The sequence below is a fragment of the Bombus flavifrons genome, chromosome 10 (genome assembly GCF_040668555.2).
Source record: "Bombus flavifrons isolate JBK064 chromosome 10, iyBomFlav1_principal, whole genome shotgun sequence".
Taxonomy (NCBI): domain Eukaryota; kingdom Metazoa; phylum Arthropoda; class Insecta; order Hymenoptera; family Apidae; genus Bombus; species Bombus flavifrons.
Window position 1 is genome coordinate 4,419,024 of NC_138451.1, and position 20,731 is coordinate 4,439,754.

At 31.5% G+C, this 20,731-nt stretch overlaps 5 protein-coding genes across 8 annotated transcripts; 2 read left to right on the top strand and 3 right to left on the bottom strand.

Moving 5' to 3' along the window:
* The first annotated feature begins 437 nt into the window (after positions 1-437).
* Vha55 (V-type proton ATPase subunit Vha55) lies at positions 438-3,143 on the top strand. Its single transcript, XM_069121930.1, has 4 exons — positions 438-604; positions 1,054-1,520; positions 1,618-2,283; positions 2,358-3,143. Exons 1-4 carry the CDS (start codon positions 517-519, stop codon positions 2,622-2,624), a joined length of 1,488 nt encoding a protein of 495 aa, XP_068978031.1. The 5' UTR covers positions 438-516; the 3' UTR covers positions 2,625-3,143.
* Positions 3,144-3,380: 237 nt separating this feature from the next.
* Positions 3,381-6,822, bottom strand: Rlip (Ral interacting protein). 2 transcript variants are annotated; one of them, XM_069121929.1, is made up of 9 exons: positions 6,681-6,822; positions 6,338-6,476; positions 5,526-5,795; positions 5,168-5,429; positions 4,910-5,090; positions 4,506-4,820; positions 4,066-4,420; positions 3,747-4,000; positions 3,381-3,682 (listed from the first exon to the last, which is right to left on the bottom strand). In XM_069121929.1, exons 2-9 carry the CDS (start codon positions 6,354-6,356, stop codon positions 3,581-3,583), a joined length of 1,758 nt encoding a protein of 585 aa, XP_068978030.1. In that variant the 5' UTR covers positions 6,357-6,476; positions 6,681-6,822; the 3' UTR covers positions 3,381-3,580. The 2 variants fall into 2 exon arrangements, with proteins under 2 accessions (XP_068978030.1, XP_068978029.1); XM_069121928.1 differs by having other exon boundaries at positions 3,382-3,682; positions 5,526-5,776.
* A 98-nt stretch (positions 6,823-6,920) lies between these two features.
* On the bottom strand, positions 6,921-15,161 carry LOC138184193 (uncharacterized). 2 transcript variants are annotated; one of them, XM_069121927.1, is made up of 10 exons: positions 15,026-15,161; positions 14,452-14,963; positions 14,297-14,361; positions 13,992-14,220; positions 13,796-13,921; positions 11,911-13,694; positions 8,815-11,844; positions 8,605-8,731; positions 7,206-7,351; positions 6,921-7,129 (listed from the first exon to the last, which is right to left on the bottom strand). In XM_069121927.1, exons 1-10 carry the CDS (start codon positions 15,085-15,087, stop codon positions 6,926-6,928), a joined length of 6,285 nt encoding a protein of 2,094 aa, XP_068978028.1. In that variant the 5' UTR covers positions 15,088-15,161; the 3' UTR covers positions 6,921-6,925. The 2 variants fall into 2 exon arrangements, with proteins under 2 accessions (XP_068978028.1, XP_068978027.1); XM_069121926.1 differs by having other exon boundaries at positions 14,297-14,364.
* Positions 15,162-15,789: 628 nt separating this feature from the next.
* On the top strand, positions 15,790-17,856 carry LOC138184197 (interleukin enhancer-binding factor 2). 2 transcript variants are annotated; one of them, XM_069121933.1, is made up of 4 exons: positions 15,790-15,931; positions 16,228-16,534; positions 16,612-17,176; positions 17,321-17,856. In XM_069121933.1, the coding sequence occupies exons 2-4, from the start codon at positions 16,235-16,237 to the stop codon at positions 17,605-17,607; spliced, it is 1,152 nt and encodes a 383-aa protein (XP_068978034.1). In that variant the 5' UTR covers positions 15,790-15,931; positions 16,228-16,234; the 3' UTR covers positions 17,608-17,856. The 2 variants fall into 2 exon arrangements, with proteins under 2 accessions (XP_068978034.1, XP_068978033.1); XM_069121932.1 differs by lacking the exon at positions 15,790-15,931 and having other exon boundaries at positions 16,220-16,534.
* Scgbeta (sarcoglycan beta) lies at positions 16,568-19,942 on the bottom strand. The gene is made up of 5 exons (XM_069121934.1): positions 19,831-19,942; positions 19,538-19,733; positions 19,101-19,245; positions 18,785-19,031; positions 16,568-18,715 (listed from the first exon to the last, which is right to left on the bottom strand). The coding sequence occupies exons 2-5, from the start codon at positions 19,554-19,556 to the stop codon at positions 18,062-18,064; spliced, it is 1,065 nt and encodes a 354-aa protein (XP_068978035.1). The 5' UTR covers positions 19,557-19,733; positions 19,831-19,942; the 3' UTR covers positions 16,568-18,061.
* Positions 19,943-20,731: the final 789 nt, after the last annotated feature.

A 20,731-nucleotide genomic window follows, 5' to 3' on the forward strand; every position in this document is an offset into this window, starting at 1 on the left:
AATTGAATAAACCGCTATAACATGTAGCGAATAGTACATAATTCAAAGAATGTACATATATTTAATAAAAGTTTACGATCTTTCTTCACAAATATCGCTTAATATTTTTTTTATGGTATATTTATTTATAACACATATTTTTACAAGTTTTGTTATTAACAAATATTCACTGAATTACTTAGTATAAGCCACGTGATCGCACGTGCCATTGCTTCTATCTTTGTCAGATACTTGCTATTTATTATATCTATCAATTTATCAAAGTAAAATTCATTTAATTGGTAAATTTCCTCATTTAAAAGTCCTCATAATTAATAAAAAATTTGTTCTTTACTCGTGTTGATGTATTTGATTAATTTTAGAAAAAATATTGGTAACATTTTAGTTAGCTTACATAGGATTTTTGAAGTTATCCCCACCCTTAATATTTAGTCCGTCTTCCTTCATCGAAATAGTAGCAGCAGTACCTTCTGCTGTTTGACCGACGTAACGTAGCAAGAAAATTCACTCGTCAAAATGTATTCGAAAAGTATTGGAGAACGTCAAGCCACTAAGGAACATGTTTTAGCTATTTCAAGAGATTTTATTTCACAGCCACGGCTTAGTAAGTAAATACGTTTATTTTACCAAAATCCAGAAATAGAAAATTTCGCGAAACGCAAAGTGTTCGACGTAAACTGGGCGTAGCAGCAGATCGATTTGCCAGTAGTCAGCTGATTCTGAATATGTTTGGATTTTAATTACAATAAATGAGAAAAAATGATTCAGATGCATAAGAATATTTTGAATGACCATGTATTTAACTTTAGTAGATTAATTCAAAATTGAAACAAGTTCTTTATGCGTGTCGAGATATGTATCATGTGACTATACATACAAGCACAGATATAATAATTCAACAAAATTTTTGTATAATATATATCAACTCTATACGAAATACACATTTGTTTAAATGAGATTTCGTACTGAACACTAGATCTTCATTATATTTGAAATATATATGTGAAATGTACTAAATTAAAAAAATAATAAGTTCTTTTTTTATTTTTACAGCATACAAAACTGTGTCAGGTGTAAATGGGCCATTGGTAATATTGGATGAAGTTAAATTCCCAAAGTTTGCAGAAATTGTTCAATTAAAGCTTGCTGATGGATCCATGAGATCTGGTCAAGTATTGGAAGTATCTGGGTCTAAAGCTGTTGTTCAGGTATTTGAGGGTACTTCTGGCATTGATGCAAAAAATACTCATTGTGAATTTACTGGTGACACTCTTCGGACCCCTGTGTCCGAAGATATGCTGGGCCGTGTCTTTAATGGATCTGGAAAACCAATTGACAAAGGCCCTCCTATTCTTGCGGAAGATTTCCTAGACATTGAAGGTCAACCAATTAATCCATGGTCACGTATCTATCCTAAAGAAATGATTCAAACTGGCATCTCTGCTATTGATGTTATGAATTCTATTGCTCGTGGACAGAAGATCCCTATTTTCTCTGCCGCAGGTTTGCCACACAATGAGGTATTTAAATTTATACTACTATGTATTTATACAGTATATAAATTTAGTTATTATATATATGAAGTTATTACAACTGATATAATTGAACTTTATACAGATTGCTGCACAAATTTGTCGTCAAGCTGGTCTTGTAAAATTACCTGGGAAGTCAGTTTTAGACTCTCATGAAGACAACTTTGCTATTGTATTCGCTGCTATGGGTGTGAACATGGAAACTGCTCGTTTCTTCAAGCAAGATTTCGAAGAGAATGGTTCTATGGAGAATGTATGCCTCTTCTTGAATTTGGCTAATGATCCTACTATTGAAAGAATCATTACTCCACGTCTGGCTCTGACTGCAGCTGAATTTTTGGCTTATCAATGCGAAAAACATGTTTTAGTGATACTTACTGATATGTCCTCTTATGCAGAGGCTCTACGAGAAGTATCAGCTGCTCGTGAAGAAGTTCCGGGACGACGTGGTTTTCCCGGTTACATGTATACCGATTTAGCAACTATATATGAACGAGCTGGTAGAGTAGAAGGTCGTAATGGTTCCATCACTCAGATTCCAATTTTAACTATGCCAAACGACGATATTACTCACCCTATTCCTGATTTAACTGGATATATTACTGAGGGACAAATATATGTTGATCGTCAACTTCATAATAGACAAATTTATCCACCTGTTAATGTACTTCCTTCATTGTCTCGTCTTATGAAATCTGCTATTGGTGAAGGGTGGACGCGAAAAGATCACTCTGACGTGTCTAATCAATTGGTAAGTTTTATACCTTACATATGGTTTTTAGTAAATAAAAATATTACTAATTTTTTAAAATAATTTTATTTTAGTATGCATGTTACGCCATTGGAAAAGATGTACAAGCTATGAAAGCTGTTGTTGGTGAAGAAGCTTTAACACCAGATGATTTACTATATTTAGAGTTCCTTTCAAAGTTCGAGAAGAACTTCATTTCTCAGGGAAGTTACGAAAATCGTACAGTCTTTGAATCACTGGATATTGGTTGGCAATTATTACGTATCTTCCCTAAGGAGATGCTGAAACGAATTCCTACTAACATTCTCGCTGAATTTTATCCAAGAGACTCGCGTCATTAATTTCTCCAATGATTAAATTTTTCCTCTTCTAAATTCCATAAAAATGTTGTAAATGAAAAAGATGGAAAAAGGTCTGACCTTTTTATAATTGAATCGAAAAAGAATTAAGTATTTATAAAAATTTCGAAAACACATATTGTTAAAATTACAGTATTTTTGTTAATCAAATCTCAAATAAAATTGAAATTAGTATGTTTTGATAAATTAAATGGCTGGACAATAATGGCAAATATGTATTGGTACAGAACTTAAATCTAAAAGGTCAGAACCCCGTTGTACGATTTAACGTTAACTCTATATCGTTGAAATCAAATTTTAACAATGTATTGTGTTTTGTGCGAATAATCACTTATGAGAAGTGATTGTGTAAAGTGTAATATATTATTCAGTATTAACATAGAAAAAGAAATATGATTGTATAACACTTTATATTTTTCGGTCCTACATTCCAATATCAAGTTGTCATCTGTAGAAATGTTATTACTCAATTAAAAGAAATAAATATTAAATGTTATTTAATGTTGATCGAAATATTCAATCTTTTGTGCACAAGGTTTGTTTAGTCCACACTTTACAAGTATCTTTGTTATTTTAAGATTGTATAAAATACATAGTATACTTATTTTAAATGAATATATAAAACAATATAAATATGGAAGTATGTGCATTTGTTTGTTATATATAATTATCATATTCAATGCAAATACGTGTTAAGAATATACAAGAATAGAATATGTATAAACAAGAATTTTTTATGTTAAGTACAAAACACATGTTCATGTTCAATATGTTTTTTATTATTTTACAAGAGAATAGAATGAATCAAGAAAACATGGTTGTAGTAACATCTTATAAACTATATATGTTCATTCTGTGCAAAACATCATGTTACATATTTTTAAAATCTGTGTAATGTTTCCTTTGATGAATTAAAAATATTATTTTATAATTAATGGTCAGGTTTTAGCTGCTAATTGATGAACTGCTAATTGAACACGAAGTTCTATACAGGCATCCTTTTCTTCTATGATACTGCGAATTAAAGTAGTCATCTTTTTCTAAAATATGAATAGATTACTAATTTAAAACCGAGAGAGTAAATTATAAATTTCTCATAATTACCTCGAGTAACTGATTTTCTTTGACTAATTGAATCATAGCTGTCATCTCTGCTTCATTCGGCGAATGTACTCTTTCCTTTGGTTTTTTCTTTTCTGGACCACGTTCCGTTAACATTTCCATTAAACGTTTAATTTCATTTCTTTCTTGATTTATTCGTGATTTTAGTAATGCTTGCATATTTAATAATTCTTCATAAATTAAACTCTCTCTTAATTTGTCAATAGCATTTTCAGGCTCAGGCTCTACTGCTGAAACTGAATAATATAATTAAAATAATAAATTATACACATTCTAAACTAATTTTAATCATCGTCTGTACCATTTTCATTTATTCCAGATGATGTATTTTCTTGTTCATTAAACTGTGATGCAAGTGTAGATGCCTCGCCAGAGTCAACAATATCCTTGTCATGTGTATAAACATTTCGTTCATTTTGAGTAATATTTGTACTTGTTGGTTCTTTATTGTCTTCTGAAATATGTGCCTTATTATTCTTTTTTAATGCTAAAGTAGATGTCGCTTGAACTTCTGATTTCACATGTTCTACGTCTTCCTCTTCTGCTTTTGTTTTTTGTACATTTAATTCTACTACAGTTTCGTCATTTGATTTTACCTCTTCATCTAAACTTTTTTGCGTTGCACCTTCCATTTTTTGCACTGTTTTATATTTCCTCTAAAACGAATAAATAAAAATTTATATGTGATGCAATCATTTCTCCATATATACTTGTTTAAATTAAAGAATAGTAAAATCGGACCTTTAACTGCGTTATCATACGTTGTACTTCCCATAATTGTTCCTCGCGCGATTTTGTAACAAAACCTGCGTTCATTTGCATGTGTATTTGCGAGAGTAACGATTCTTGTTTAGATAATTCAGCTGCTATACTTTCTACAGAATCTGGAAGATTAACGCTACCGGACGAAAGTGGCGGCACATATTTTATTAATTGTACGTTTGGAAAAAGAGCTTTGCAATGAAATAACAAAGCTAATAATAGCCTATGACTCATTTGTAATACAGGACTTAAAGTCATTGAGATGGTTTGAGCATTCATTTTAGTTGTTTTTTCCTGTAATGCAGTTTTATGTAAAATAGATACATATATACATACATAGATTTTATGCCCTAACTTTTTTGTTTTTTTTGTTTTCAACATACTCGTGCTGTAACATGATCTAAGTGTAATATGACCCATGCGAGAAGAACTTTATTACACTTAGGAAGCTGTTGAGTTAAGTGTATTAGTTGTGCTTCCCTTTGAGCAACATCTTTTGTAGACGCTGCTTGTTCAAACCTTGATATCATTTCACTACTCTCTAGAACAGGCTCTGGTAGCTCCCTGTATTATCAAAATTTTAGTTTTCCATTTTTTTATTTTCAGATATTCGTTTACATCTAATATTGTGAAATACAAACCTAAGGAACAATATCAATAAACTTGTGGCTACTGTAGGTTCAAATTCAGATAAATTTACTGGTTCTCTATGGTTGTATAATTTTTTTAAATATTGAACTTTTGATTTCACTCCTGGTACTTTATACAAACCCTCTACATTCATTCCATGTTCTTCTATAAAATCAATGCAGTCTCTTACGATTAAAGGTAGTTCAACACCATCATGACAACGACTTCTTTCCACTGCTAAATGCAGGCTAACACCAAATATTGGTTGCTCCTCTACATAGATGATCAAAGATTAGTGAAATTACCATCAATTAAAGTTAATTAAAGTTACTATCAAATAATTTCAAAGAATACATATACATGTCTTACCCCCAATATCCAAGCCATCCTCCCCTGTGTGCTTTCCTTTTTTACGATCTTTTAATTTTTGCTTTGCTTTATCCTTTTCTTTCTCTTTACGTTTCTCTTTCTCTATATCTTTCTCATCCTTGTCCTTTTTCTTTTTGTCTTTTTCCTTTTCACCATCCTTCTCTTTACCGTCTTTTTCTCTGGATTTTTCACGTTTTTCTTTCTTTGATGGAAATTTGAAAGCTTTGGTTTTTTTTGACTTTGAAGGACTTCTGTGAGTTAAAGCATATGCTAATTCAAGTAATAAAGTAGCTGTATATAATATATGAAAAGGTACATTTACTTTATGCATTATAAAATCTAATATTTAATTTCTTTATTTTTCCTTTGAATTTATAATCTATCCATCACTTCTTTGTATGTATAGGACTAATACTTTCACAACAAAGTATATATTTACTATAGAAATAAAGATTAAAATAATCAACAATATCAAATCGTAAATATTTGTGACAAGTCTATTTTCCATTTCAGGATGATTATATTTAAAATGGTAACTAAGCATACACATAAACAGTCCAATCAATACAACTAATTTTAGATTAATATGATGCTTAATTAAGATATCAGTGCCAACAATATGTGAAAATTAAAATAACTTGATGATATTAATTTATACCCCAATATCTTTCATTACAGGGAACGCTATGTAAATATGAAATCAATGGCTTAATGAGCATTTGTAGTTAAATAAATAAAACAACATGGAAGTAAAATTAACACAAATCAATTAATGTCTATAATTTGTAAAGAACTTTGTAGAAAAACATTACTTTGTTTCCTGATCTTCATCAGGGGAACTTTCACCCTCTAAGGTGGCATATCCTCGATCCTTTCGATCTTTCTTTTCTTTTCGTTTACCGCTAAGAAGTTCTTTTTTAGAATGTTTTTCATGTCCACCTTCATCACTAACTGGAAAATATATACATATGTACAGATGACAACTAATTATTCGAAATATAAATACAGTATTTTTAAGCATTTAATTAAAACATATTCGTTCAGAAAAAAAATTCGCTGCTTGACTAGCAAGCTTTATGACAGATGCATAACCTATCTGTTAAAATAACTGTCATGCGAAGGAAATTAGATAATTCAATAAATGGTAATACGTACAATCGCTTTCGTTACTTTTTTTCGCTGATTCCGAAGCGTATAACCCAGGAAATTCTTTTTCTACATCTGGACTTTCGAAATCCATTCTCTAGTACTTACGATGCTATAACAGACTTAAAAATCTAAGCATCGTAAGTATCGATTATTTCGTTCGAGCTCTTCTTCTCGATTGTCCAAAAATTACTCGACCATTCAGATCGATTATTTAAATATGAATTTCTGCGAATATTTTTATTTTATTTTCTTTAATTCATTTCGTGTACTTCGGAAGGTAGCCACGGTTTAAAAACGTAACCATCGCCTTCTTTGTTAGCCATATAAGTAAAATACGCTTGCTTGAACGATACCGATGGAAATTTTCCATATTCCATCGAATTCCACATCGATCGTGAATGTAAAACGCGTTCTTTACGAACTCGACTATAGAATATAGCTTTTTTCAGCGCGATCTATAAATGAATAAAATATTTGATATAGATAATGAAATTAAACACTTTTTTGTATCTATACTGTGTTAAAGGGAACCTTTGTTTTTATTTCTTGCGCATCATCATAAGTTAATTTTCTAAGTTGAATTTTTGTCATTTTCAACGATGGTACAGTAATTTTAGATTTAGCAGCTGCCATATCTAGCGTGTTCCACATTTTAATACTGTTGCGTATTGATTTGTCTAAAAACATTATAACAGGAAATTTTCATTCTTTGCTTTGAAGCTATGGTTCCAGACATTTACAAGAAATATCTCTTATAGAAAAAAACTAGTGCAAATTATTGAAAGGTATAATACTAAAGAAGTACCCAAAACTACTGGTTGTGAGTTCTTCTCCAGTAATGATTTGATCTCAATATACAGTTATATATAGTTCCAGTACTACTCAGTCATTTACTAATAAGACCAGTAAGTAGTTTATTCCCAGGTTATTACTGACCACTACTAAGCTCTTAACCCTTTGCACACGAGAGGCGACTCTCAGTCACCACGGCGTTCCGTGCTGCAAATCCAGTGGCGAGCGAGAGACGACAGTTCCTGTTTATACTAGATTTCGAAATCTCAAATTGATGAGAGTGCAATATTGGTTTGTAAATTGGTTCCTTAGCTCTTTATGTTCTTTGTTAGGAAATGTAAAGTGTTAGAATTTAAAATGGAGATAAAATATTTAATCCCATATCTCTCCGAAACTATGGTTCTGACAATGTCTGCAACGTTAGTTCGGATTCGATGATCATGACAAAAGTATTATAGTTTAGAAACCCTAAAAAAATGGTTTTCGGAAGTAAAATTAGCTCAAATAAAGATGAACTTGATTTTGAACTGTTGAAAAATGAGATCAATTATATTCAAGAATGCATCTTGCTGAATGCTTTATAAATTATTATACAAAAAAAATACAGAAATTAATATTACTAAATCATATTTTCAAAAATGTAAATATAGATAAATTATTAGAATATAATGTTTTTGTAAGTTAATTTGTATATAAAATCATTTTACGCTAGCTGTAAGACACGCGTCACGTATACGCTAAATCATCCGGAGTAGCAGCTACGCCCGACCGAAAAAGTCCTCGAGTGCAAAGGTTTAATAGTACAATTATCAGAATGCAGTAATACACCACTTAAATCAGTAATGTATTACTATTACTACTAGTAATATTCTCCTATAAAGATTTATATATTATCGTAGTATCGTGGACAGATTGCCTAAGAAATATCGGGTGAACTATAGACAATGTTGCGAGAAAGCTAAGTGCCGACAGGCCGAAAGAGTCAGGAAACTTCAATGGATAAATAAATTTATCATACAGGATAGAAATCATTGGAAATCCTAATTTTTAATATTTCTGAATAAATAATCCTATAATATTATATCAATATTATAATATAATATGCATATGACACATTACGTGAAAATACTTTACTTACTTTTAGCCGCATCACTAAAACTGAGCCCTTTTCTATACAGCAACCAATATTGCAACTGTGGCATTAAAAAACACTTGGGTAGTTTTGCAAACAGAAATCCTTCTGCCGCCATTTTTTTTAATTCGATCTGACCGCATTTAAGAATTTTAGAAATTATAATATATCATCCAAATAAATACAAAGTATAAAAATTAAAATTATATATTTTACCTTCACTATAGCCATTAAATAACATTTAGAATCAGAATCTTCTTCAGTTTCTTTATCCCAAATATCTATATTCTCTACATTTAATTCAATAGGATCATTTTGAATATTGCCTCTAGTTTCTCTATGTACTTGTTTCTGAGGAACATTTACATATTTCTGATCTCTTCTTTCAATCTTGAAGTCTTCTTTACGTGAACTCTTTACTTTATTTTCAGAAGTCTTTTGCCCTGCCACATTTGTATCTTTATTTTCTTTATGCGAACTTCTTGCTTTAGTTTCAGAGGATTTCTGCATTGGTAAATTTTTAATCTCTGTTTTAATTTGAAGATCGTCAATATTTGATTTAATATGTCGAGCGGAATTTGTTAATTTGCCTTTGATACTAGTGGGTTTTTGTAAATGAGATGCCATATAACGACTGTTATTCTGCACAACTTGTTTGTCTTTTCCTGTATTTTTGTCATTTTCCATTTCAAGATATCCACCACATTTTTCTTTGCAACTATGATCATCATGTATGTGATATCCTGATTGAGGAGCATAAATTTGGCGGAACGCTTCTTTCACAGCTTCTTGTCTGTATTTCTTTTCAGCAAGTAAAATTTCTTCAGGTTTTGGTAATGGACCAGGAGTAATCTTCATAGGCGACCAATGTCGATGCAAACAAACACATGATATCTCATGTTCGCTTGGTTCAGGTGTCTGAATAGGTGTAACCATATGGATACCACCAACTATTTGTTTAGGTGGTAAATGGTCATAGTTTTCGGCAACTCCAGTTATACAATATTTAATATCGTCTATGTATTCATCTTCTCTTGGAATTCTTTTTACGTCTGATATCATTAATTTTGTATTTGGTATCAATAGTTTTGAAATGTCAGCTATGTTCACATATGGTTGCTTTTTCAAAGACTTTAATCGTTTTTGACGCTGCTTCCATTTCACTTTTTCCTCCTTATGTTCGAGTATTTTTCTTTCATACTTACATTCACATACTGGTCGTTTTGTTTTAAGTTTTCTATATGATATAGGACAGCCAACTTTATTAAATTTGGCACATCTCAGCCAACAAGGCAAACTGTCTCTGCATCGTGTGAAATAATCTATCAAGCCTACATCTTTAAGCGCCAGATTCCAGCGGTCTTTCGGTGATTTCGCGGTTATTAACTTTTCTTTGGATTCAAGTTCTTTCAACAATTGAGCTTTTTCTTCATTTTCATCTATAGTTTGAATACCATACGTTTCTACGTATTCGTTACAATCGCAAGATTCTCTATTTTTTGAAACTTCAGATATTTTCGGTCTACCATATTGATCGAGAAATTTAAGACTTCGATCTTTACGTTGCGTAAGACACATATCATATGGAGATTCATAAAGATCATATTCGGGTATATATTCATTGCTTCTACGAGGACTTGGTGGTGGAGTATAATAAATGACCCCATCAATAACTTGCATCTTTTTGTCTTCATCTTTCTTCTTTCTTAATAACTTCTTTTCTTCGCCATTTTTCTTTCCACCTATGAGTCCTCCGATATTATATAATAATATTTTCTTTTTTGCTCTATTGTCCCGACAAACACATGGTTTTCCACCTGGCCTTACTGGTACTGTTTCCGGAGGATAATCTGGATCAGTCAGATATATCAAAGTTTTTTTTGTTGGTAATTGCTGTTCTGACTTTGTCCTCCAACCACAAGGACCTTTAGTTGGTAATTGAATACCTGCATCTTCTTCAACTTGTACAGTGTCAATCGTAGTTTCTGAATCTTCGTATTCTAGTTGACATTTTGCTGGAGGATCATCTGGGATCTCTGCTGGTTTTATATTGTATGGATACAGTTCAGAAGATTTCATCATATTTTTCAATTCATTTATCTTGTTCCTATAAATTGTTTCAGGATCTACATCTTGATTAATCACATCTTTCTTTTTATCTCGTCTTACCGATTTTCTCGTACTCAACTGTTTACTTATCGTTTTCTTTTTTATGTTTGATGATGTAATAGATCTGTGATTTGATTTCTTTGAACTCATTCTTTTCTTATGTCGTTTATCAACCTCACTTACATTACGCATGTTTTGTTGAGACTTAATGGCAGATGTTTCTTTACCAATATTAGATTTTTTCGGATTTGATCCATCGCTTAGTTTTTCCAAATATTTAGGAAGTGAAGGATTTCCTATAGATTTCATATTCAACTTTTTATCGTGTTTATCTTTTACTAATTTTGGAGTACTTTGATCTTGTACCTTATCCTTTGTTGTATCACGTTTCGTTACTTGATTGTATTTCTTTTTGCTTTCCTCGCTTTTTCTAATCACATTTTTATCCAGTTTTTTTGATTTTGTCTCAATCATTCTTTCCTGGCTTTTTTTAAATCCTTTCTTATCAGATTTTTTAAATCCTTTTTTACTTATTTTTTCTTCGCTTTTTAATTTTTCTCGATTTCGTTTTTTCAAAATTTGTTCTGATGTATTTCGTGCAGAATGTGTAGGAGATATTTTTTTCGACTCTTTTACAATTGGGTGATCTTTTCTTATCTCTGATTTAGAAATATCTTCATGTAGTGCAGATCTTCCAATTTCGTCCATCAATGCCTTAGATTGTACAGCCGTACCTGGTGGTTTTGGAGAACTAAGTTTTAATAACTTTTTAAAATCAGTTTCAGATTCTTTTTCCGATGGTGCTGTACGAAATATATTCCACGGATCATCATAACCAGGATAGCTCGGATCAGGAACAAATTTTTTAATCTTTTTCTCTACTACCCTTTGTCTTCTAGCTTCTATAGCTTCTGGACTCATGTGACACTTCCTGTCGCGTTCCTTTTCTTTTTCTTTTACCTCAACTGGAGGAGGCTTTATTAATTCCTCTCCTTCTACTTCTTCTTCTTCTTCTTCTTCAATATCTTCTCCTGGAATTTCTTCTTCTATAAATATTTGCTGTGGTTTTAATGGTATTCGTTCTCCAAAAGGACCTTCACAGACAGCTTGTCCAGGTCTTTTTCCACATGATGGACCCTGAATAATGAATTTTATATTATATTATTGTAATTTCCATAATAAGTTTACAAAAATAAAACCTACTCTTAATATTTCTTTCCGTAATCTTTCCTGTTCTTTTAGTTCTTCTGATGTTAGAGTATGCAAAGCATTCCAAGGTCCTCCGCAAATATTCATACCATGTTCATCCCCACATGGTTGAAAATCTGCGATACTATACATTTTCTTCTTCCCTGTAGCTTCATCTCCTTGCTTTTGTTTTGCCATTTCAACTCTTCTTTTTAATCTATTTATGTCATGTGTAAATGGACTTCTTCTACATGACTTATTACCTGGATACTTTTTACAGGAATATGCAGGAGATTCTTGGGGTCTAAACTTTTTTCCAAAACACAAACCTTCCTCTTTTGTCCATGGTATATTATCATGGCTTACATTTGGAAACAAGCCTTTAGTAAATATTTGTTGAATTGCACATATACAAGGTGGAACATTTCTAAGCGGTCTAGGTGGTGGACGTTCTATAACTCGTGCTGGCATGCGTATTACTTCTTTCTGAGAACCAGTAATAAAATACTGTGTTTCACCTGTTTCATTTGTAACACCACTTATTATAAGGTTGTCAGTAAGGACATCTTCCGAAGCTATAACTTCTAATAAATTCACGGTTGATTCTGGAGGTGTTAGTGCAGGAGAATGCATTGCCATTGATCCTACAATATATTTTTTTTTATTGTCGTCTTCGGTTATAGTATCTATCACAAAATAAGGCGCTTTCGTTTCTTTTGCTTTTAAGTATGATTTTCTAGTTTGTCTACAAGAACAACAACTGTCACATGTTGGTCCTGGAAATACTAATTTCGTTATAGCTTCTATATTTTTTATCATTTTGTTTGCCTCTCTTTCTATTTTCCGAAATTCTTCATCCACATTTTGCAGCCATTCTTGCCAATGATGAGATAAATTCTGCCTTCCACTTGGATAAATCTTTTTAGGTCCATCTCCAAGTTTCAATACTGCAAAGAATCTCTCGTTGCTGTTAGTGGGTGTTACATTTGCAACACCAGTCATTTCATACGTTACAGGGCAAATTGGTGGTTCATCTGAAGCACCGGATATTATGTAATGTGCATGTTTCTCGCCAAGCCAAGATTTTTTATTTGATTGAGGTGGTTGTAAAACTCCACATATTTTATATTCTACAGGCCCTGGTTTTTCGCTAATTCCATTGATTGTAAAATCAAATAATCTATTTTCACCATATAAGGATGGAACATTAAGACCAGTAGATATTTGTGAGTTATGCGGTATTCTCCGTTTTGTACTGATTGCGTTACCTATTACGCTCTTAAATGTTTCATTTTCGTTATTTTCTGTAAGTTCGTTCGCTACAGAATTATGTTGATCTTGATTTAATTCAAAAGAGTATGGAAAATTATCAGATGGATTATTCCTCCTAATTCTGACTGGTACATCATCCTTTTGTTTCGTATCAATAAAAGTATATTTTTTCTGTTTTGTACTAATGGAGGTATCTCTTTCCTGATTTGTTTTGGTAGAAATATTATGTGGTTGCTTTGTTTGAACAGAAGGATTATTTTTAATCTGAATTAACTGATAATTTTCCGAAACGTTTTGTACTTTACCGTGTTTGTTTCCTTCATAATAAGCATTAACTTTTGCACTGGAATAATTATTTAAAAGGCAATTTTTAGGAGGTAATATTATATTCGGAATTGGTATTAATCGATGTTGCTCTTGCCAATCTTGTAAGCGATTGTAAAAAGTTGCCCAATCTGTTCGTATAAAAAGTTTTTCTTTATAAGGCGATTTCATCTTCTGCCTTATTGATAATGTTGGTGGAATAGCTATATAAATGATATGTAATAGAATAATAAATTAATAACATTACATAGTAACATGTTAAAATATAATAATACATAAATTTATATAATATAGAAGAAGTTACGTTTTGGTGGAAATTCTGACATTGTTACAGGGGGTAAACGTTTGTGAAGCTCTATAATAGCTTCTGGTAAAGTCAGGAATGCAATCGCTGATAAAATTATTCTTTCATTACAATCATAAAAGTTTTCTAAAATTTAAAAATAAAATTTAAAGTAAAGATGTAATAAAAAGATTTAGAGTAAGAAAATACAGCATACTGTATCCCTCCTCTTCAAAATAATTTCCAGTTAATATCTTATAAATTTCTTTTAAAAATTCGATTACATTGCAGTTACAAGATTCTTGTAATTTTTTAATAACATCTGACGTAAGTGTAAAAAATGTAGATATAATTCCAATTGATATAAGAGTTCTTTGAGTACGTCCTGTTACCATCTCTTCACAATCTTTCTGCATTATACATTGTAACATCCTTAAATTTTTAATCTATAGATTTGGAAGTATTTCATACTTTAATCGTGGTTTAATATTATAGTTGATCAATGAAAGATGAATATCATACTTGGTTAATAGAAAAATCTTGATACCATCGTGGATACATGTCTGTTTGTTGTTTTAACATATTTTCTGCTAGAAAGGGAAATCATAATATCTTAAGATTTTATTACACTAATGAAATTATAAGATTATTAAATAAATTAAAATTAAAATATTTACTTTTTTGCTTTCCAATTTCAACATTTTTATTCATTTTTTCATTGTATGCTCTTTGTTTTTGTTCCCATAAAATATCTTTTGCTCCAATAATTTCATCTTCTAAATACCATTGCAATGGTCTTTGAAGAAGACACGTAACCTTTTTATCATGTAAATCTTCAAATTCAAGATCATCATCAGCATCTTCTAATTTATGTTGTTTATGTAATTTCTTTGCTTTATATAACTTCCTTAGTCTTTCTGAAATCTGCAAATTTTTCTTATTTTTGTGTCTATGATCTCCTATATCAAATTGCTTGTTTTTAAGGCTTTTCCTTCTCAATTTACGTTCCATATAGTTAGTAAATTCTGTTCGCAGTTTCAAAGTTGGGCTTTCAGTTATTGTTTGTAGAGACATCAATGGTGATCTATAAAGTGATCTTAGCATGTCATATTGCGTTAATGGATCAACATTATCAACTGAACAACAAAAGTCGTAAGGTTTCAAAATGAGTTTCTTTGCATGTTGCTTTCTGTATAATAAAAAGTTGATATTGTATTATTGTAATATTTATTAGGAATGTTTCATGTATACCTTCTACGATGTAATCTTAGTCGTGAGCTGGTTGTTTTTGACCTCAGGGAAACTTTGGACATTCTGACCAAATGAAGCAAAGGACAATAATAATTAAAGAGTATATTACTTATTTTCTCAGTTACATTTGAGTTGTGTTACTATTATACTTGTAAATTTGTGAGATGTATGATGGATGTTTGGTGTTGATCTGATGTGTGATATTTGATTTAGAATGAACATGTCTACAGTTACAAATTACATATAGTATATATAATTAAAATTTTGTTATAATCGTTTCTTGGTATAAATTTGTGTATGGAACTTTTTAAATTTATTTCATACATTGCATACACTATAAAAAGTTTTGGTTGCCTATTAATTAATGCAAATAAATGATATTTCACAATTACTAAAATTACATTTAATAATTATTCAATAATGTTACACAAAAAAGATAGGAGATACGAGAAGAAATATAAATTGTGTAAAAAATGAGATGTATTAAGCAATTATCACCATTGTCTTGAAACTAACTATTTATACTATACATTTAACTATACATTTTATGTGTAATTTCCATTTAGCATTTTCAAATATTGTTTTTTTATATTTTTATATTGTGTTTTTATATATTTCTTACAAAGTAATATTTTATAACTTTCTATTTATTTATTTGTTATTATCTGCTATTATTCAAAGAAATGTACAGAATCATTTTAGTTAGATGGCGCCAAAGATATTGCTCATATAACATTAGAGTAGAGTATCTTGGTATACTAAGTTTATAATGAAGACTTCAATATATTCAATGTTGCTTGGTTTGCGGTTACTCTAAGTGTTGTATGTTAATGTAATTGAAAAATTGAAATTTTACTGATAAAAGTATAAAATAACATTATTTTAAACTTATATTTATATTTTTTGGTAAGTGTAACACATTCTATCATAAAAACCCAAACTTTAGATAATTATTGCTGAGTTAAAATTTAGTTTATATTACGAAAAAGTGGTTAGGTTATTTCTTTTATTTTAATTATTATATTAATTCATTTATGTTACTAATTTATGTTACACTAATTTATCCATTCGACTTGTAGATCCATAAATGACTTAAACAACTTCTTATCGATAAATCGACATTTTTTATTATTAATATATTATTAATATATTGTAATAAATGTTTCTGGAATACTTTTGAATGGTTTTATTCCTATGTTTAGACATAATATGGTACGAGGTGGTCGAGGTGGAATGATTAGAGGAGGTAGAGGTGGTATGGGACGTGGAATGGGGTTTCCTAGGAAACAATTCCTTCCACGCCATCCATTTGATTATACTTTGTGCGAAGCTGCATTTCCTCGTGTTAAACCCGCACCAGATGAGTCAGATTTTCAAATGGCACTGTTAAAAAAGAATACAGATATGTGCCCTACACCAAAGGAACAAACTTCCATTTTAAATCTAGTGACTAAACTACAGACTGTACTGGATAATTTAATAGTTGCTCCAGGCAGTTTTGAAGCTTGTGTAAATATGAATTCTTTGTATAATCCAACTACATATTTTGTCGTTTTTATTTATTCAATGAAAGTAATGTTTTATAGCAATTGGAAGAAGTGAGACAAGTAGGTAGCTTTAAAAAGGGAACAATGATCAAGGGTCATAATGTAGCTGATATTGTTGTGATTCTTAAAACATTACCTACTAAGACAGCAGTTGAAGCACTTGGTACAAAAGTTAATAATGACTTGAAGAGTGTTAATCCCAAAGAAATTTTCAGACTGACTCACACAGAGCGTGGCTTTGATATTGCTAATAATGAAGCCACAGTGCGTGTATTGATCACTACTCTACATCAGAACTTGAGAAAATTAGAGTCAGACCAGCATTTAGATGTAAAGATATGTCAAGGCCATCTTGCTGCAATCAGACATTCTCGGTGGTTTGAGGAAAATGCTCACCATTCCAGTATAAAAGTTTTAATAAGATTACTTAGAGATTTGAGAAGTAGATTTGAAGGTCTAGAGCCATTATCTCCTTGGATGTTAGATTTATTGGCACACAATGCTATAATGAATAATCCTAGTAGACAAGCATTACCAATAAATCAGGCATATAAAAGAGTACTTCAGTTACTTGCTTCTGGACTCTTTCTTCCAGGATCTGCTGGTAAGATTCATTGTATTATTACTTATCATAATTCTTGTCTTTTGCCTTTTGGCTTACATCATATTTACAAGTATTTTCACTATATATTAATGGAATAATATTCTATAAACTCTATATATAACATTTTATCATGGTTTCATTAAGGTATTTCCGATCCATGCGAGGGTGGCAATATACGTGTACATACAGCTATGACATTAGAACAACAAGATTTGGTATGTCTTACAGCCCAGACATTATTACGTGTGTTAGCTCATGGAGGCTACAGGCCATTACTTGAGGGCACTAATAAACTTGCTGTAGAGATGAGTGTATGGGCAGGTGGTGTAGTTGCTAGTCCTTTAGACAAAGCATATGAACCTCCTACAGAACAAGAGCAGCAAGAAGATATGGAAGAATGTAATGAAGAGATGATAACAGAGAGTGCTTAGCTTTTTATTCATTGTAGTTGTGTTTTCATTTAATGTCCTTGCTACTATAGGGCAAAAGTTGTGTACTATTTTCTATAATGATGTATTCATGATCTTGACCATCTGATACAAAAGTTAATGTATTCAGTATTGCATACGAATTTCAAGAATGTATGATTTTTTATTAACAACTAGTGCTGATAATTTTACGTGATGAAAATGTATGGACTTGTATATGACATTTCAAATAAAATCCGAATTATATCTATCTATTATTAGTATAATGCATAATCTAAGTCCCTTCAATGGTTTCTAAATTTATTCATATGGAAACATATTTTTCTTAATTTACTTCAAATATTTCACTAATATTCGATTATTTAAATAGCAAATTAGCTATTGCCTTTTCAATTTCGTACACTTGGCAGTGTTAGATATGTTAAAAAGATTGCAATAAAAGCTAGGTGCTCCGATCCTATCGCAAGCAAGGATCGTTTTCCGGAGTTCGATTAATACGAGCACAATTTACTGATCGACTGCTGACACCAGCACGAACTGCTACTTTGAAGAGTTTTCCTTGTGGCATGCAAATGCAAACTTTATATTGTTCATGACCAGATGGATTTTGTAGAAACAGTGGTGCAACTGGTATGTTTTCTACATCGATAGAGACACCATCTTTGGCATCAAGGATAATGCTTCCGTTGACGCTTCTCAAAAAAATATCTGTATCCGCGCTCCAGACGATATCTTTGCTTTCCATGCTAGCGCCTTCTGCGCCTTGCATAGAAATTTGATCATCCGAATTTACGGTAAGACTTTCGTTAACTGGTGACGTGATTCTGTGCGTTTCTGCGATTTTTACGTCGATTTTCTTCACTCCTGCAGGTAATCCGAAATTGGGGAAATCGGTAGTGAAATAAATAGTGCCGGTTCTGGGGTCTTTCACTTCGAAAGATTCTACTTTTGACATAGTGGTACCGTTCGACAAAATCGTTACTTTAGCAAGCGTTTCATCGTCTGTTCGATGGTTATTCACATTCACGCGTATTTGCACACCAGCTTCGTTACCGGATATTTCCATCGGCTCGTCTCCATAACTCTGACAAACACCTGATTGTAAGCATACCTATGAATGCAATACATATCGTTAATTACAATCTTACAAGAATATTTCTGGTATACTAGAATATCTGACCCTGTCCAAGTCGGTTTTCCCATAAAACTTTACAAGATTCTCGTCAGGTATCACTTCCATTGCTTCCATTCCTTGACTGATTCGTAGGACAGCGATTACGGTGATGTTGAGAAAAAGGTTACAAAGTCCAATTACCGCTAGGATAAAAGTTAAGGTCCACAAACAATACCGTCGTTTTATTAACTTCTCGTTGGATGCCGACATGGTATAGGATGACACGATTGTTGTTCGATTAATGTTTTCGGAACTAAAAGTATTATCATTGTTGTTATAAGTGTTACGAATTCGATTATCAATATGAAATGTTCATTTATACCTTATGTGAACGCTACTGCAACTATTTTGACGAATGCAGCCTCTAATCAGTGGTCCGTCGCTATTGGATAGATTATCCTCAGCCTTTGATATCGAGGGGGATCCAGTATCATTTCCACATGCGTCGAGAATGGCAGACATTGAATCTGTGCTACGTACATAATATCTCTTTCGCTTATACAATTACTTTTTAATATATCGCATATGTATTTCCTAAGCGTCGTAACTCCAAATAATCCAGCCCTATGTTAGAAGAACACGCGTTAAAGATGAATTACAAGGGCTAATTATTTTTCTATAAGCCTACAAACAGTTACTCGCTTTCCTAAAAATTTGTTGAGTTGCGTTACTTCTGAAATACATGTGCGATATGTTTAATACTTCAACTGAATATATGTAATTATATATATGAATCAGAAACATATTAATACGACATACCTAATTGAATATCATCCATCTAACGATACAGAACGAAATTTACATATCTTAAACATTTTTATGTGTTTTGTGTTTGTATATGTGTCGACAAATGTAAATCATGAATTCTTAATTGACGAATATTTTCTCTGGTACAGGTGATACTGGTGTCATTTACGTTCAGACTGGGAGTAACACAGTGCAATTGGTTTTTAACCTTGATAGTATATACGTTCACGTTAAGTGTTGGTTCTTTCATTTATGTTATGCAACAGCTGCATTATGTCACGAATTTGTAAAATAACGATCCTTACCTCGGCAGCTTCGGAATTCGGGATGAAAACGAAAATAGATGATCACCTTGGTTTCGACCGCACGCGTACACGGTGTCACGAAAACTAGGTAAATCTGCCGGTTGGCGCTTGCGCGTCTAAAGATCGATGCCGAATATTCTTTAAAATTTTCGCTTCCAGTACGAAGATCACAAGAGAAAAACACAATAAATATACTTTTGTTGATTTCCTAACTTTAATATATAACCAATAAATATATATATAAAACATAAACGTTTTAGCAATACGAGATTGATTGGCGACGTACTGAATTTTAAAACTATTCTGTGTAAAAAATAAGAAATATGACTTGCCGCCTGCGGCCTTCATATGTATGTATAACAAAATTTATTAAATTCGGAAAACTAAAATATAGAATTAAAAATGTATAAAATGTATTTATTAAAAGTTTGGTTACCCTACATCCTTTATGTGTGATACATTATTGCAAACGCTAATGTATGGAAGTAATGCCAATCCAAAGCTTCTTTAAATTTGTCATTCTGATTAAATTGTACATGTTGATCATGTCGTTACGAATAATTAGTGACTCGCCACTATTGTGTTGCATATAAAATAAATATTATTTATCATTTATATTACTTAAGTATATAATTATCAAGATGATCCACGAATAATGTCGCCTTTCATATTGCATTCTAAATTCCTAAGATAAAATGATACGAAGACCATATGGAAAAAGAAATATAAATCCATGTTTGAAAATTTTCTAATATTCATGTTATTTGGCATATTTTTGGGCTATAATGCAAGTTCCCAATTTTGGGTTGAAAATTCCTTCTGGTTGCCCAGGAATTCAATCATAAAATTTGTTCAGAAAAGTGTAGTACCAGGAGAAGCTTGTTGGAGCGATTTCGCGTGT